At 45.0% G+C, this 16,790-nt stretch overlaps 1 protein-coding gene across 19 annotated transcripts in view; it reads left to right on the top strand.

The window, feature by feature from the left end:
• Positions 1-16,790, top strand: part of TNS3 (tensin 3) — a 571,451-nt gene that overhangs the window by 441,961 nt on the left and 112,700 nt on the right. For all 19 annotated transcript variants that reach the window (XM_059728559.1, XM_059728554.1, XM_059728556.1 and 16 more), the window contains one exon: positions 13,761-15,020. In XM_059728559.1, coding sequence (XP_059584542.1) covers positions 13,761-15,020 — 1,260 coding nt within the window. The remainder of the gene's footprint in view (positions 1-13,760; positions 15,021-16,790) is intronic.

Below are 16,790 nucleotides of genomic sequence, written 5' to 3'. Positions count from 1 at the left end.
CAGGAAAGCTAAGGCTGCAATGGAATTCCAGCTAGCTACAAATATCAAGGACAATAAAAAGTCCTTTTTTAGATATGTGGGGAGCCGGAGGAAAAGCAAGGGCAACATTGGACCCCTGCTAAACCAGATGGGACAACTGACAACCGATGCCCAGGAAAACGCAAACTTGCTAAATGGGTACTTTGTGTCAGTTTTTCACCAGTACCATGGGACGGCCCTGCCCACTATGGGTCAAGGAGGCCCAGATAAGGGAGATTCCTTGCCCTTCATCAAAGCTACCTTGTGAAGTAGCACCTTGACAGGCTGGATACTTTCAGGTCAGCCGGCCCTGATGGGTTACACCCAAGGGTACTCAGGGAGCTGGCAAGCATCATAGCTCAGCCCCTGGCACGGATCTTTGAGAGCTCTTCCTGCTCTGGTGCAGTGCCCGAAGGTTGGAAGAGGGCCAATGTCATGCCTATCTTCAAGAAAGGGACGAAAGTAGATCCGTTAAACTACAGGCCCATCAGCCTGACCTCTATCCTGGGGAAGGTCTTGGAAAAGATTATCAAAGAGGCCATTCCTTACAGACTAGCTGAAGGCAATATCCTGAGGGATACCCAGCATGGGTTTGTTGCGGGTAGGTCTTGCTTGACCAATCTAATTTCCTTTTATGACCAAGGGACTTATCACCTGGACAAGGGGGAAGAAATCGACGTTGTATATCTTGACTTTAAAAAAAGTCTTCAATCTGGTATCCCATGATCACCTCTTGGCTAAACTGGCTAACTGCGGCCTCTACCTCACCACGATCCACTGGCTAGGGAATTGGCTCCGTGGTAGGACCCAGAGGGTGGTGGTCGATGGGAGCCAATTGTCTTGGTGCGCGGTCACCAGTGGGGTCCCTCAAGGCTCTGTCCTAGGACCTATACTATTTAACATCTTCATCAATGATGTGGACATTGGTGTCAGAAGTGGACTGGCCAAGTTTGCCGATGACACCAAACTCTGGGGTAAAGCATCCACACCTGAGAACAGGAAGGTGATCCAGGCAGATCTTGACAGGCTCAGGAAATGGACGGATGAAAACCTGATGGTGTTCAACACCGAAAAATGCAAGGTTCTCCACCTTGGGAGGAAAAACCTGCAGCATCCTTATAGGCTCGGCAGTGCTATGCTGGTTAGCACTACAGATGAAAGGGACTTGGGGGTCATGATTGACCACAAGATGAACATGAGCCTTCAGTGTGATGCTGCAGCTAGTAAAGTGAGCAAAACGCTGGCTTGCATCCATAGGTGCTTCTCAAGCAAATCCCGGGACTTCATTCTCCCGTTGTACTTGGCCTTGGTGAGGCTACAGCTGGAGTACTGGGTTCAGTTTTGGGCTCCACAATTCAAAAAGGATGTGGAGAAGCTTGAGAGGGTGCAGAGGAGAGCCACGCACATGATCAGAGATCAGGAAAAGAGATCTTATGATGAGAGGCTGAGAGCCATGGGACTCTTCAGCCTGGAAAAGCACAGGCTCAGGGATGATCTGGTGGCCGCCTATAAGTTTATCAGGGTTGCTCATCAGGATCTGGGGGAACATCTGTTCACCAGAGCATTCCAAGGGATGACAAGATTGAACAGTCTCAAACTCCGCCGTGACCGATTCAGGCTGGACATAAAAAAGAACTTCTTTACTGTCCAATCCCCCAAGGTTTGGAATAGACTGCCGCCAGAGGCGGTTCAAGCACCCACTTTGAATGTCTTCAAGACACGTTTGGATGCTTATCTTGCTGGGATCCTATGATCCCTGCTGACTTCCTGCCCCTGGAGCAGGGGGCTGCACTCAATGATTCTCCGGGGTCCCTTCCATCCCAAATATCTATGAAATCTTATGACCCACTATAAAATATAGTCACTGGTTCCTCTGGGGGGAGGAAGGGTATTCCCTAATGCTGCAGTAATGGCAACCATCTCAGCTGCTTGAGTTGAGTGAGGTACACAGCTTCCTTGAATAATCTCTGCACTGCTTCCAACTCTTAACTGCAGCATATCCAATCTTAGGCACCCATGGTCATAATAGCTGGACCCATCTGCAAACCAAATCCATTTTCTTCTCACCATCGTCTCATCCAGGAGCACCCCTTCTACATATGCCACCTCCCCTGGCAGTCACTCGACAGCTGATAAAGAGCCCTTGAGTTCTTCCCCTCAATCAATAGCCCATACAGCACTGCTGGAATAATACCTGATATTTTCATCTCTGCTTGTCTGTTGTGCACAGCTATGGCCCACTTAGCTAATCTGGGACTGGACATTCCCCTGCCCTTTGCCTTTCCAGACAAAACTTATTTTATAGGGGTGTATGGGGTCATTCCTGTCAGATATTCCCAATGTTTCAGCACCCAAACAAAGGCTAGTACCTCCTTTTCACAAACTGTGAATTCCTTTTCTACCTCACTCAGATTTCGCAACGCAAACTGCAGGCTTTCGCCTGAGCCCAAATCCTGGCTCAACACAGCTCCCCATGCTGTAAGCCACTGTCGCTAGCTCCAGCACAAATTATTTGTTTGGCTGCAGATACGAAGGCATCCTTCAAAGCTCTGATGGCTTTGTACGGCTCACTGCTCCATATGACCCCTGGACCCCCTTCCTTAAGAACGTATATAGGGGTGCAGCCTTTTCAGCAAAGTTCTCAATAAATTCTAGTAAAAATCCTACCATCCCAAGAAATAATTGTAAGGTGGTAACGTTGCTCAAAACCAGCAACTTACATATCAGTTCCACTCTTTGCAGGCCAGGGCTTTTTCCATGAGTACTCAGCTCTAATCCCAGGTACTTTACGGTTTGTTGATCTGTGGGTTAACCTTGAATCTGTTTTTTTCAGTGATCCTTAAAACTTTCAGTGCATTCCAAACAGTCATCCTCCAATACTCCTGTGATTAATATATCATTGACATGTGATATTACATAATATTGATCTTCTGAAGCTAATCAATCATTTCATTACTTGTGTGTGACATAATACAGATGCATTGTGGAAACCTTAAGGAACCCAGGTAAACAAACTGTCGTCTTTTAAAAGTGAAAGCAAACTTATACCATGAATTGGGAAGTAGTGGGATCGCAAAGAAAGCATTGGATAAATCTAAAACTGAAAATCATTGAGCTCTACCTGATATTGCTGCCATTACTTCTGGGTATTTAGCAACAACTGGGGGTAACATTGGTGTCACCTTATTTAGAGCTCGATAATCCACTGTTAATCACCATGTTTTTCCATCCACTTTTCTAACCAGCCAGATTGGACTATTGTTGGTACTTTGGATTTCAACTAGAGCTCCCTGCTCTTTCAATGCCGCAATGATTTCTTGGATACTATTCTTAGTCTCCTTCAGAAACTTCTATTGCCTTTGCTGGGGTGGGTCAGGTTCCTGAACTTTTATTCCAGTATTGACTCTTCTACATTCTAGCTTGTTCATAGCTCAGGCAGATTCACACCTCAGAGCCCTTTTTGTTACCTCTTCCTTCTATTCTGGAAGAGTTAAAAGTTCCCCTGCCTTCGGGATGCAGGAATCTCAAAGATTTCTAAATCCTCTGTGATTTTCAACTTTTTCATCAGTATCTCTCTATTCGCTAGATCAATAACAATCCTTAATTTACACAATGCATTGATTCCCAAGATTGCATTTACTGCTAACAGCATCATCCTGAATTTCAACCCAAGTGATCTTAAACCTAACATGAAATGTTTTCTTTCAGAAAATGAAATCTGACTTCCATTGCCATTAAATCCCTCTAAAAACTTGCTTTCCACTGGTTCCCAACCTCTAAAAAGTTCTTCCTCATTAATAGTGATAAAAAATGAGGCATCTGTTTTAATCAACATCACTTGTTGCCTCAGTGTCCCTTTTCCATATCCAAATTTTACTGTTGTTATGGGGTGCCCTCAGTTACCAAATTCGATAGGTGCCACTGTAGAGGAATGCCACAGAGACACCAGGCTGTTGTAACACTCTGTGTCAGGAGGTGCACTGGCTTCCATTTTCCTTCGGGTATCAACAGATGCCTCCTCATGTCTTACTAATCTTTTCATTAACTCTCTTTTGGGTAAACCATAGATATCACACTTCTCATATTTTAATAACCTCCTCCAAATTTCTACTCTCAAAGGGTCAGCATCTTTCCTATTACCACTTCACGCTTGGGAACACTTTTATCCTTGGTATTCTTTTCTAAATTGACTTTTAGCAAAACCAACTACCTTTTAGTCCTTTACCAAAAGCAACCACTTTCTGCTCCTTAGCAGAAGATACTGCCTTCTGTTCACAATAGTCCCTTTTTGCTTATTATTGATGCAAGCGACCATGGCTATCTTTCCTTTCTTTTGTTCCATATCAACTTGTCCAATCTCATAACTGTTCCTAGCCCATTAAATTGTCTTGCAAAGATCAAGATCTGCAGTTCCTCCTCCCAAACGCATCCAAATATTGGTGGAGAAACCTTGGACTAACAGTCCCTTAAACTCATCACGGTTAAAATCTGGGTTCTGCAGATTTGCTATGGGACAACCGGCAGCTAAACATAGCAGCTTTTTTTTGTTCAATGTATGCCTTGGGTCTTTCTCCGGCTGTTGTTTTTCTTCTTGGAAAAGCACGATAGGCGGCTTCCCAGGGAAAAATAGTTCTAAAATCGCAGCCTGAATGTTGCTAATCAAAATTATAGATTTATTTCTAATAGGTGGCAACACCACAAAATCCTTTGTGTCCCTACATTCTTGACATAGGTCCACTAGATCCTGCACTGTGTGCTGTCTTCTTGCTGCTTCCTTCAGCCACGCAGTAGCTGTCCCCTGTCTTAGCAATCCTGGCATCTTGCCGGATACTCGCAACTGCTCGGAGGAAAAAGACACTTTAAACTGTACCATTTCCACCTGTCTTTCCCTTCTTTGCTCCTGGCTGAGTGGTCTCCTTTGAAATTATTGGGGCCATAGGGGCTCCCTCTTGTATGTGCTTCATCAGGGCATGTGGAGGAGGCCTCTCCTGATGCACATCTACTCACCATTCACGCAGTTACCTTCAAACAGGTGCAACTCTAACTCATCCTCATTGTCAAACATCTCGCAATCTCTGCTGCCTTCTTTACCGCTGTCACCCTGAATAGCAGCCACAACTCCTTTAGACATACTCAGTCCCAACTGTAATTCTTTAATCCTTTCTTTACATCAGGGGCGGGCAATTATTTCAGGTGGAAGGCCACTTATGGAGTTTTGGTGAGTTGTCAAGGGCTGCATAGGTAGCCCTGCCCCTTGACAGTTGCCCCACCACCATATTGGGACCAGAAGTCCCGCCCCTTATCCTCTGACCTTTGCTATCCGAAATCCCTCCCCATGCCCTGGAAGTACTTATTTTGGGGAGGGAGGGTGCTGCAATCTTCAAACTGGATAAAAACCCAAATCATATACAACAAAATAAAACATCTACTATAACTTATTTTAATTTTATTTAAAAATATTGTTGTACTGATTAATGTTTGCGAAGTATATCTGGAGGCGATTGCATAATAGCTAAAAATACAGTCCTACTGTATATTGTGAGTGGGCAGTAAGGGGGTATATGTGGGGGGGTGTTTGGGGTGTGGATATGGTGGGTGTGGGGTATGTGGTTGGGGTGGGGGTTGTGGAAGGGTGTGGGGTTATGGTGGGTGGGCTGGGAGAGAAAGAGAGAAACGGGCAGGGCCACCAGCTTCATCCTGTGTGGCTTTCACTCTGCGTGCAAGCCTCATGCAATGCAGCCAGGCAGACCCCACACCCAGGCTCTGCACTCCTGCCGCCTCACCCTGGGTCCACCAGCCCCAGGGCACCGGCATGGGCTCCATGATCCTGCCCACTGCCACCACTCACCTGCTGTTTCCCTGCTTTCTCTCTCATATGGCCGCCTGCCACTGCTTCCCAGCCACCACTGCCACCACTCTCCCCGCCATTTTCCTTTCCGCAAGCCCCTCCCCGCCACTTCCCATGGCCCACCTGCCACTCCCTGCTGCTGTCCCCACCACTTCCCACAACACCGCTGCTTCCCACAGTCCCCCTGCCGCTCCCTGCACTGCCACTGCTTAACATGGCTCCCCTGCCACTCCCCACACTGCTGCCACTTCCCACACCCCCCACACCAGCACTTCCTGTGGCCCCCTGCTGCTCCCTTCATAGCCCCCCTGCTGCTCCCCACACCACTGCCACTTCCCTTTGCCCCACCCCCCACCGGCTCTGGGTCTAGCCTGGCCTGGCCAGCACCACGCAGTTCCCGGCTTCTGGGCAGATCATAGAGGGAGGGAGGCAAGGAACAGCCCCATGGGTGTAAGGCCAGCAGCCGCAGAGGCTTCCGGTTTGGGGAGCTGGGGATGGGAGGGAGGCTGGGGGAAGGATGGAGCTGAGCAGGCCTTGCTGCTCAGCCCCTGGGTCCTGCCGCTGGCTCCCCCAAGGTCCTGCTGCCATCGGCACTGGTTGTCTTTGACGGGCAGCCAAGGGCAGATAAAAATTAATTTTCAAAAATGTTTAGGGGCCCCATGAGCTGGATAGAATGGCTGCTGGTGCTGCTGGGGGGCCATATTTTGCCTGCCCCTTGTTTACATACACACTGATCAGCAGATCGTTCTGCATGAGACTCCTGAATAACAGCCCTAACTGCTGCCTGTGCATCCTGTGCTTTTCTTTCCCACATCTTTCTTTATCTTTTTCCTCTGTCTCTCACAATATCTTCTGTAGCTGTTGCTTACTTTAACCTATTCTACAAGCATCCTTTAGCGACATTCCCTGTAATCCACTTATCTGAGGAATTCTATTTCTTGAGCTTTATTCTGATTCTTTACTTCCAGGAACTGTGTTCTTTCTTTAATCACTAGTTCTGGAACATGTTCTCTCAGACTTTCTTTTTCTTGTGCCTGGTTTTGATTTTCCCTTCTTAATGATCTGACCCTTTCTGCCTTTTGGGTGGCTTCCTGCATTAACTCCCAAATCACCACTGCCAAACCTAAAATTACAGCTCATTTCTCATTCACATGCAATCTCTTTTTTTTGCAGCCAGCCATTGAACTCACTTCTTACATAACTCCTTATACGGTCTTTCATTATCCTTAAGCATTTCTTTTTCCCAAAACTTAAGGGACTGTAAAGGACAATTCCAGAACCGCTGTTTAATCACCACCTGTGAGCCAGTTCTCAAATGTTTTGACTTCTGAACATATTTCCTGTCAATTCCCAGCTGCTTTTGTAGACCACAGTATCAAACCACAAGAAACAAACCAAATACCAAAGTGATAAGCAGAACAGTAAGCAACAATACGCTGGGCAAAGCACAAACAGCTCTCAGAAGCTGTAAACAAGCTGTAAGCAGAACAATAAGCAACACATCCAGTCAGGAAGACATTGCGACATGCACACTGTTATGCTTCTGCATGCTAATAAAAAAAAAAACAAAAACCCACCTGTTTTTAATTTGAATTGAGAGGATCCAAGTCAAATCCTCCCATATTCTCTGACCTAACCACTATGCTGACAGTGCCTGTTAAACTTCCCAACCTCCATTGCTAATCAATAAAGCCGACTTTGCTGATTTCTATGTTAACTCAATAGTCAGTTGTCAATATCAATTAGCTATTAATTAACCTTTAAAAGCCTATCCAGGGACACCAAATCTGTTGCCAGTTTAACTGATTAATTAAGCAAAAGGGGTGGGTAGACAGATTAGCAATCAGTGAAGCTAAAAGAGTCCGGCTTCAACAAGTTGGAATTGATTAACAACAATGGAAGGGGGGGGAAACATAGCAATAAACACAATGACAGGAACAGGGGACATCTGTACATATAACCCTATATTTACAGGGTCTTCCTGACCAGTGCCTCCTGGATACTGGGATGAGGGTCTCCAAGATCCTCACCCTCTGGCTTTTGGGAGTCTTCTCTCCACCACTCTTCTCTTCCTTCAGACTCCTGAGAAACTCTTACCACCCACCACACCAAACCATAGCAGCATGAGCTTTCATAGCCTTCAGATGATTGACAGAAATAACTATCCAATGGTGTCCACTTAGTAACAACATTTAACCAATCATACTTGCTCAGTGGCAGCACGTGTCCCCCATTCTCACTGTATCACTCTATCTTCCAATCACTCTTGCCTTTACCTCAGTCATGTCACTCTTCTATCTCCCGCCAAAACTAGAACAAGTTTCTGTGCATACTTAACTTCCTAAATGAGGACAGCAGGTCAGAAGTGTGAAAGCTTCTAGAACGTTCACCTATATGCAGGGAACAGACTTGGCCTACATCTCAGGGAAGTTTGGGGTGGATGTACTCTGCAGAGCACCAGGGTACTAGTTCAGACCATCAGTCTGACCTCAGTTAGCCAAGGGCATTCTCTGGACTTCTTCCCTCAGCACTCTGTTGATAGCCTCTAATACAGTATTTCACAATTTTTTGATACCCAGGGCGCACACTTTCTAGATTAAACTTAGCAGTTTTCACTCTCTGGTCCATGGGCATGTTCAAGCCTGGCATGGGTAGGGCCCTAACCCACCTATTTTTTGTGGCACACTTCTGCCATGTGCCATACTCTGTTTGCAAATCATTCACTAATTTGTGCTATCCAGATAGGATCACGAAGGAAAGGTGTGGGATCCCAAAAGTTCTCTGCCGCTTTACGATAACTCCCTGGCACAATCAGAGAATCCACAGAAGGATTTTGCACTTAACACTTTTATAAGTAGCAGCATCCAATCTGTGTGGTAGAAAGTTTCATCTGCTATGTATATTCGTACCTTACATGGGGGCTTTACAGTGCCTTGTTTAGTTCTGGATAAAGAGAGAAGCTAGAATGGGGTGGGCAAAATACAGCTCGCGGGCCAGATACGGCCCACCGAGCCATTCTACTTGGCCCGCGGGGCCCCTAAAAAATTTAGAAAGTTAATATTTATGTGCCCCTGGCTGCCTGTCATGCAGCCCTCGATGCCTTGCCAAAACTTGGTAAGCGGCCCTCCGCCCAAAATAATTGCCTGCCCCTGAGCTAGAAGGAATTGTATGTAATAATAGTACAAGATTAATAACTTTATGTATGTTCTTTTCCAAACTGTTTAAGTCTTGATTTTGAGAGATTCAAACATACAGATCAAAGCAGTGTTTTAAATTGGCCTGCTTTTTAAATTGGAAATTAACCACAAGGAAATTATTAGCAGACAGAATATAATTGCACAGTAGTTACTTTAAGAAAATAAAATAAAAATATTTTTACCATCAATTCAAAATATTTATTGTTAACTGTGGTAACAATAGTAAGCAATTCCATATGATACTCTGTCTTCCCTTAGATCAACAGGTTGTGGGAACAGTGAGGGCTGGTGAGAGAGTATAATACGTGGAACATTGAAAAGCATTGCAACTGTGGGCAACGTCTTTTAAACCATAAATTTTGTGTTTGAGTATATACGTACAGCATGTGATCCAGTGATGCGTTTGTGTATGCAGCTGTCAGTGATGCATATGCTGTAACATCACTCATGGAAGCTGTTCTCTTCACAGAAGTTATGCAGTTTACAATGTAGGCCTTCAACATTGTAACAAGTTAAACACAGAAAAATGTTTGAGTGAAGGGAATTGTGTGCGTCTTTTGTTGTTGTTTAGAATCTTTTTTTTTTCTGTATAGTACTGTCCTTAATTGAAACCCTGCTAGTTATGTCTGGTCTTTATGAATCAGAAAGTTGGCCTTTAATTATTGACTGAAGCCTACTAGACCTCTAACTTAACATTTGGTGTGCTGTGCTTAGCTGAAGGAAAACTGGCAGACTGCCATATAATAAGTGTTTTTTCCAACCAGACGTTTCTCACCATTAGAAGCTGATGAATTCAGTACTATCATGGGTACAGTTTATGAATAAGGCCCTTTTTAAAAGCACATTGTCAAAATGACTACCCAGTGATTTCATGAAATTTCATGACCACTGTGCAGTTTTAAACCTGCCATGAAAATGCTTTACTTGATACAATCAAAGATGAGATGCGCAGGATTGGAGCTGTCAGTGAATCCTTTGTTTTTGGCATCATCAAAGATACAGGCTAAATTTTCCATTGCCTTCAGAATAGATTTGTCTGCTTCTAAATTTTAATACACTATTTTTCTTATTATCAAAATACTCCCAAATGGTTGGTTCATAACAAATAATTCTTCAGGAATTCCAACCTGTTTATAAATTTTCTGGTAAATGAGCCATGAATCCTGCCAAAACAAACCCACATATTTTACTTTCCTGTGGCTAGATATATAGTAGAAAATGTCCTGCTCAGACGCAGGAAAGTTTCTTTGGGTAAATGTGGTATCTTTTATTAGACCAACTAAATAGTTGAAAAATTGTTTTTTGCAAGCTTTTGGGCACAAACACCCTTCTTCAGGCATAGGGAGAGTCTGCTGGTGTTTGTGTGCTCTCCTGGGTGGAATAGAAGCTTAAGCCAATGTGTAAAATGCAGGTGTGTGAAAATGCAAATGCATGGCAGGGAAGATCAGAGGGGATGAGAGTTAGTAGGTGAGAAACAGGTAGGTTGGGGGGAAGAGGGGAATCTTGACCTGATGTTAGAATGTAGCTGGTAAAATGTAGAGAAGTTACCGAGGGTTGTTGGATGGCAGGTAGGGTATAATGTGCTATAAACCCAATGTTTATATTTAGTCCATGATTTTTGCATCCAGTAGATTGATGAAGTGAAGTTTGTAGGCTCATCTACAAAAGGTGTTTTGTAAGTTCCCTTTGAGGATTAGAACTGAGAGACTGAAGAGAGAGAAAGCGGTTGTCTTGTGAGAAATGTGAACCCACAGGTAACTGGGTATTTTTGTCTTTGATAGATTTTCAGTGTGTGTTCATTCTGGTACGCAGTTGTTTGGTTTCTCCTACGTATCTTTCATCCAGGCATACACTACACTGGATGAGATATATTACATTTCTGGAGGTGCCGGTGTAAGATCCAAGAATGGTAATAGTTCTGTTGTGGGGTGTAGGAATTGTGGGGGTGGTGGAGATATGTTGGCAGGTTTTACATTTCTTGTCCTGGCATGGTCTGGATCCATTTGGTGTGCTTTGACTCATAGGAAATTGGCTTCTGGTGAGAAGTTGGCAATGTTTGGTGTCTGTTTAAAGGCTGGGATGGGTAACTCTAGAAATAGTGTTCAAATGCACTGTTTTGAGAGAACCCAGACTGAAGGAAGAGGAAGACTTGCTTTCAGTTTGTAAGTCGTGATGCACCTACAGGCCATGTTCTCCCTCTAGCTGTACCTGCCCCTTGAAGCTAGTGGAAGTAAAACAAATACAGTTTCAGGTATGGTTCCTTGGAACAGGATGTACCCTAGGGTAACTGTGACACCCCCTGGTGCCTTAGTCCTGCCTGGCTCTCACTCCAGCCTCTCAGGATCTCACCCTTGTGACTTTTCTGCCATACCTTGATGTTTATTAATAAGAGTGGCTGTCCTTAGAGAGTCTGTTGAGCTCTAGTTATTCTTCCTAGTCCTCTGCTCCTAAGTGGGCTTGACTTGGCCCACTTGATTTGGGGCTCAGACCCCTACACACATTCTTTCTCTCTCTCTCCCCACTCATCCTGGAGCTCCTCTGGCCCTAATTGTCCTAAAGACTGAACTTGTGGCCTCTGTCCTTCCTTACAGCATTGCCCATGCCTTGCAGATGTCACTTTTTCACTGTTTATCGTCCTATATAGGCTTTGGCCTTCTTAGTCTTAGCCTGCAGTTTACACTGGCTGTTGACCAGTAGCCTAGGCTCACTGGTTGGGCCTGACCATTCAGTGTCAGCCTCTTGTTGGCCTTCAGTCGCTCCCTCTGGGCTCAGGCTCCAGCCCTCTTCACCTCAGCCTGCTTTCTGTCTCATGCCCCTTCCCTTGGCACAAGTCAAAACCTGCTGTGTTCCTTGAGCATTCCTGCGGCCTCCTTTCAAACCCTACAGCCATATTCAGTCTTCCGGTATAAAACTAGAACAAAATGCAAGCAACTGCTTTAAACTCAGACTCTCAAAGTCTTCTCCCCAGGTCATCATACCAATGCCAAGCCACCTCCCCACTCTCTGGCTCTTTCAGCCCTGTGAGTACCTGCCATGGCCTGCAGCTCCCACTCCCAAATAGCCTGAGCTGGCAGGAGCTCCTCTTCCTACAGAGTTCAGGGCTGCATTGCCCACTCTGCCTCGGAGACCCAGGCTTATATCCCCTGGGTTCCTCTCCTTCTGGTCAGGTGCTCCCCTGACCAGCTGCAAGTGTGTCCCCTTAGCCTCCAGAGCAGCTTACTGCCATTTCCCTGGCCAAACTGCAGTAGCGTCCTGGCTGTCTAACCAGGGCACTGCCCAACTGTCCTATTGCTAGGCAGCTAGCCCCACGATAGGCACTTGTTGCCTATGAGCCCCTCGCTGCCTTCTCCCCTGCAGCTAGCCCAGAATCACTCTTCCCCTATATGGGGACACACTGCTACAGCTTCTCTCCTGAATTAACAGGAGCTTCTGGCTCCCTGTTACAGTCCTGTGGTCAGAAGTACCATGCAGACAGCTTGGGTGCCTGCACACTGCACTATAGTTTGTGGACACATTTTGTTCTTTCTTTCTTTCTTTCTTTCTTTCTTTCGAGTCTGCGGGAGCATTCTACGTGGAACAGTGCAGCATGCTGCAGCATCTCGTATATTCAGTGTTCCACATTTCAAAATGGCACCAAGGGCACTTTTAAATGCTGAATACAAGAGATGCAGTGGGCATTTTAATTTGAATGGCTCCTGAGAGCCTCTCTAATCAAAACGCTGCCCCCTACCTGCCCCTGAGCATGTACATAGTCATCTGAGTTTAACCTGGTATTCCACTGTCTGATTTTTGGTAATTAGTTTCCTTTCCATTTTTTAAATAAAAAAGAAAATACCTACCAAAGAAGTTATGCATGATTGTGCAGTATGTATTGTCCAGAGTTAATTATCTGTTGTTGTGCATACTGTCCATGTTCCAACATGCTGCTCGCTTTCAGGGCATGTCATGTATGCAGCCTTAACAAATGGAAAATAGGAGTCAGTGGCGACACGTAGGGGGTGCTCGTGCACCCCCTGACTGGCCATGCTCACTGCTTAGGCAGTGGGGGGGGGGCAGGCAGGAGTGCCGGCATGCCCCCCCCGCCCCACCGCAAGCACCAGCCCATCGCTGCAGCTGCTCCCAGAAGCAGCTGCAGCGATTGGCTGCAGTGGTCGGCCGTCGCAGCTTCCCCCCCCAGGTCGGCAGGACTGGTCGCAGGGGGTGCTTCCAGTTGCGCATGCTAGGAGTTGACCAAAGGTGATACATGGTAACATATTAAATGGAAATATTATGATCAAAGTGTCACTTAAACCTCCAGTAGCCCTTGTTCAGTCTCAGTGAAATATGTAGCAGTCATCTTTCACAGTTCAGGCACTTGAACAGTTTGATATTTCTAGCTAGCATGGACAGTGGCCTTGAAACGGACCATCCACAATCTCACCCCTAGAAAGAAATAGGTGAAGAGAATTGTATGTTGCCATGAGGTCATGCAGACTGACATTTTTTCCTCTTTCTCCTACGACACAATTTTTTTTTTAATCAAGCCTGGTGTTACAAATTGAAATGTTCAGATTAAAAAAATATGTATTGGGTTTACAAAAGAGATGAATGTGTGTGCTGTCAGCTGTACTTCAGCACTGTAATGCAATGACATTCAGACCTTCTGTCTAATGCTGTGCCTTTTTTCTCTCCCTGTCTGTTTGTTTCTCCTTTTGCAGTGTTACATACTCAAGGTCCCATTGATGGCAGTCTTTATGCTGAAGTGAGAAAAAAGAGCTCTTCAGATACCAGTGTCCCAAGTGGAGCCCAGGGCATCCCAACAATCAGCAGTCCTGATCACAGTGATCATACGCTGTCTGTCAGCAGTGATTCAGGACACTCGACAGCTTCCATCCGGACAGATAAGACTGAGGAGCGTCTTGCATCAGGAACTAAACGGGTTTTGAGCCCACAAGAGAAAGCAGAGCTGGACCAACTCCTTAGTGGCTTTGGCCTGGGAAGCTTGGTCATTCCCCTCAAAGATATGACTGATGCCCAAAGCAAGTACAGTGGGACTCATCACATAGTGCCAGCTCAGATCCACGTGAACGGAGTCTCCAAGCTCAAGGATCGGGAGACCGACATTCTCGATGATGAGATGCCCAACCACGATCTTCACAGTGTAGACAGCATTGGGACTCTGTCCTCCTCTGAGGGGCAGCACTCTGCCCACCTGGGAAACTTCAATTGCCACAAGAGCAGCCAGAATTCACTGTTGTCAGATGGGTTTGGGAGCAATACAGGGGAGGACCATCCCAGTGCCCTGGCCCCTGACCTGGGAATAGGTGTGGACCCCCTGTATGAGAGATCATTTGGAAGCAGTGAACCAAAGCAATCCCAGCAGCTACAAAGGAATCCTCCTGTCACTGGCCAGCCTCAGGTTTATGGCCGAAGCAGCTACTCAACTCAGACCTGGGTGCGCCAACAGCAAATGGTCACTGCTCACCAGTACAACTACACCCCAGAGAGTGAAATGAGGCTTGGCATTTCTAGCTCTGTAGAGGGCTCAGGCAGTGTGCAAAGCCCACACAGAGTCCCAGACACCCCTGCCCGGGGGTCCAGCAGCAGAGATGCTGTGCAGAGGGGATTAGGGACTGTACCAGGTCCCAGTGGAATGACAGAGCACCCTGGAAATGAGACTTTTAAATCGAGATTAGTAGTAGAGAAAGATACAAATGGTCTGGAGCTGGGCTTGAATGCAGAATGCTTACCATCATCCCCTACACTGGATATTGATCAGTCAATTGAGCAGCTGAACAGGCTGATCTTGGAGCTGGATCCTTCATTTGAACCTATCCCAACCCGCATTAACAGCATCTCCAGGGACACAAGTCAAGTGAACGGTTTCACCAGCCCTACTATGGATGGGGGAATGCTCGGCATGAGTCCTGGGGTCCATGAGAAAGTAGAGCTCCCTAACAGGAACTTCTCCTGCCATGGTAAGTTATTTTAATTATGCAAGAGCATAATGGTTTTCCCAGTATTTTTCCTTTTGATATTGCAGCAGGAATTTAGATGTTTATTACTTTCAGATGATTGTCAGCAAGAGAGATATTATCTTCTTTTCACAGCAGATTATTGAATAATGGGATGAAACTGAATAATCATTTATCATCTTTTTAAATTGAATTATGTTTTTTTTTCATATTGTTGGGTGCCTTGGGATACTACTCTTCATCATAATTTTTCTCATTTTTATTTTTAAATGTAATGCTCCCAAACAAAACCTTATTGTTCAGGAAGTATAATTTATTACATGGTAAATTTCTATAGAGGAGGAACAACTGTAATTTTGTTTCTGTTTCTATTAGAGTGAGGAATTAACAGAAAAATCATGTCCTCTGAAGCATGTGAGCTAGTTTTGTGAAGGTATCTATCAGGGCTCTAACATAAAGATTTAATTGTGATTACCATTTAAAATTAAATGTTATTATCTCAATTATATAGCATTTAGTCTCCAAATTTGATGCAATAAATAGCAAAATTGGAACTTTATCCTGTTTCAAATTCAGTTTTACAGTCACTGTGACCATTTGGTACCTCTGGCTTCTGCTTCAACCTGATCACAAATATCAACTATTAGAATTAAAAATACACCATCCTTCTTTTTCCTTAGATCATCTTTTTAACATTTCTAGAACAAACAGATTTCAAAATTGTGAACAGTATTGCAGCCTGGTTCTGCTTTAAAAACAACTAATTATTTCCTTTAATGCTATACCAGAAAACCAAAACTGTACACCATATGCATACATCTATCTATTTTAGTTTAAGAGTAAAAAATACTCCTGACAACTGGGAAATGCCTATGCCTAGCCATTGATCATGGCTGCAGTTAAATTGCACGTATAGTTGGGGGTGCTGAAAGCAAAAAATGTGTTTTTCTGTGGTGGAGATTGGTGAAATAATATAGAGAAGGCAAAAATTTGGTTGCATGTTTCAGGGAGCAACTGAGGTTTTAGCTGGGGGGATTTCTGGCTTCTATAAAATTGTGCTGGTAGAAAATTTCTGTGTATAGTGTTCACTGGTAGGCTTTGGTTTTTTTAAGGTTTTTTGTTTGTATTTTTGCATACACTTTTTGTCCACCACATGTTATAAACCAGAGGTGGGCAAAATACAGCCTGCAGGCCAAATCTGGCCTGACAAGCCCTTCTATCTGGCCCACGGGGGGCCCTAAAATTTTTAGAAAATTAATATTTATCTGCCCCTGGGTACCTGTCAAAGATGACAAGGCACCAGGGGCATTAGGACCTGAGGGAACCGGCAGCAGGAAGCAGCAGCAGCCGCAGCAACAGGGCCTGCCCAGCCTCACCCCGCCCCCAGCCCCCTCTGCCTAGCAGAGGCTTCTGGCCTGGGACTGTTCTCCTCCTCCCTCTGCCAGAGAGGGAAATTCAGATAAGAAAGTTTGGGGAGCGGGGGGAGGCAGCCTTTACATCAAAGAAATAGTTTTATGCTTTCCTCCTCAAATACACTTTCATGTCATTAAACACATCCAGAAGTCATTCAGTATTTTACTTATAGGTCTATTGTACTTTCAGCACCTTTGCCAACTTTAAGCAGTCTAGAGTCAGTGTATCCATTTGTTTTGGGGAGGGAGGATGTGGTTATTTTTTTTTTTATTTATTTATTTATTTAATTTTACACTTTTAAATTTATGTATGAATATCACCATTGACAGGCCTTCGTCTTGTAATCATCTTTGATAGGGT

The sequence above is a fragment of the Alligator mississippiensis genome, chromosome 5 (genome assembly GCF_030867095.1).
Source record: "Alligator mississippiensis isolate rAllMis1 chromosome 5, rAllMis1, whole genome shotgun sequence".
NCBI classification, from domain to species: Eukaryota; Metazoa; Chordata; order Crocodylia; family Alligatoridae; genus Alligator; species Alligator mississippiensis.
This window is presented reverse-complemented; position numbering and strand designations above follow the sequence as displayed.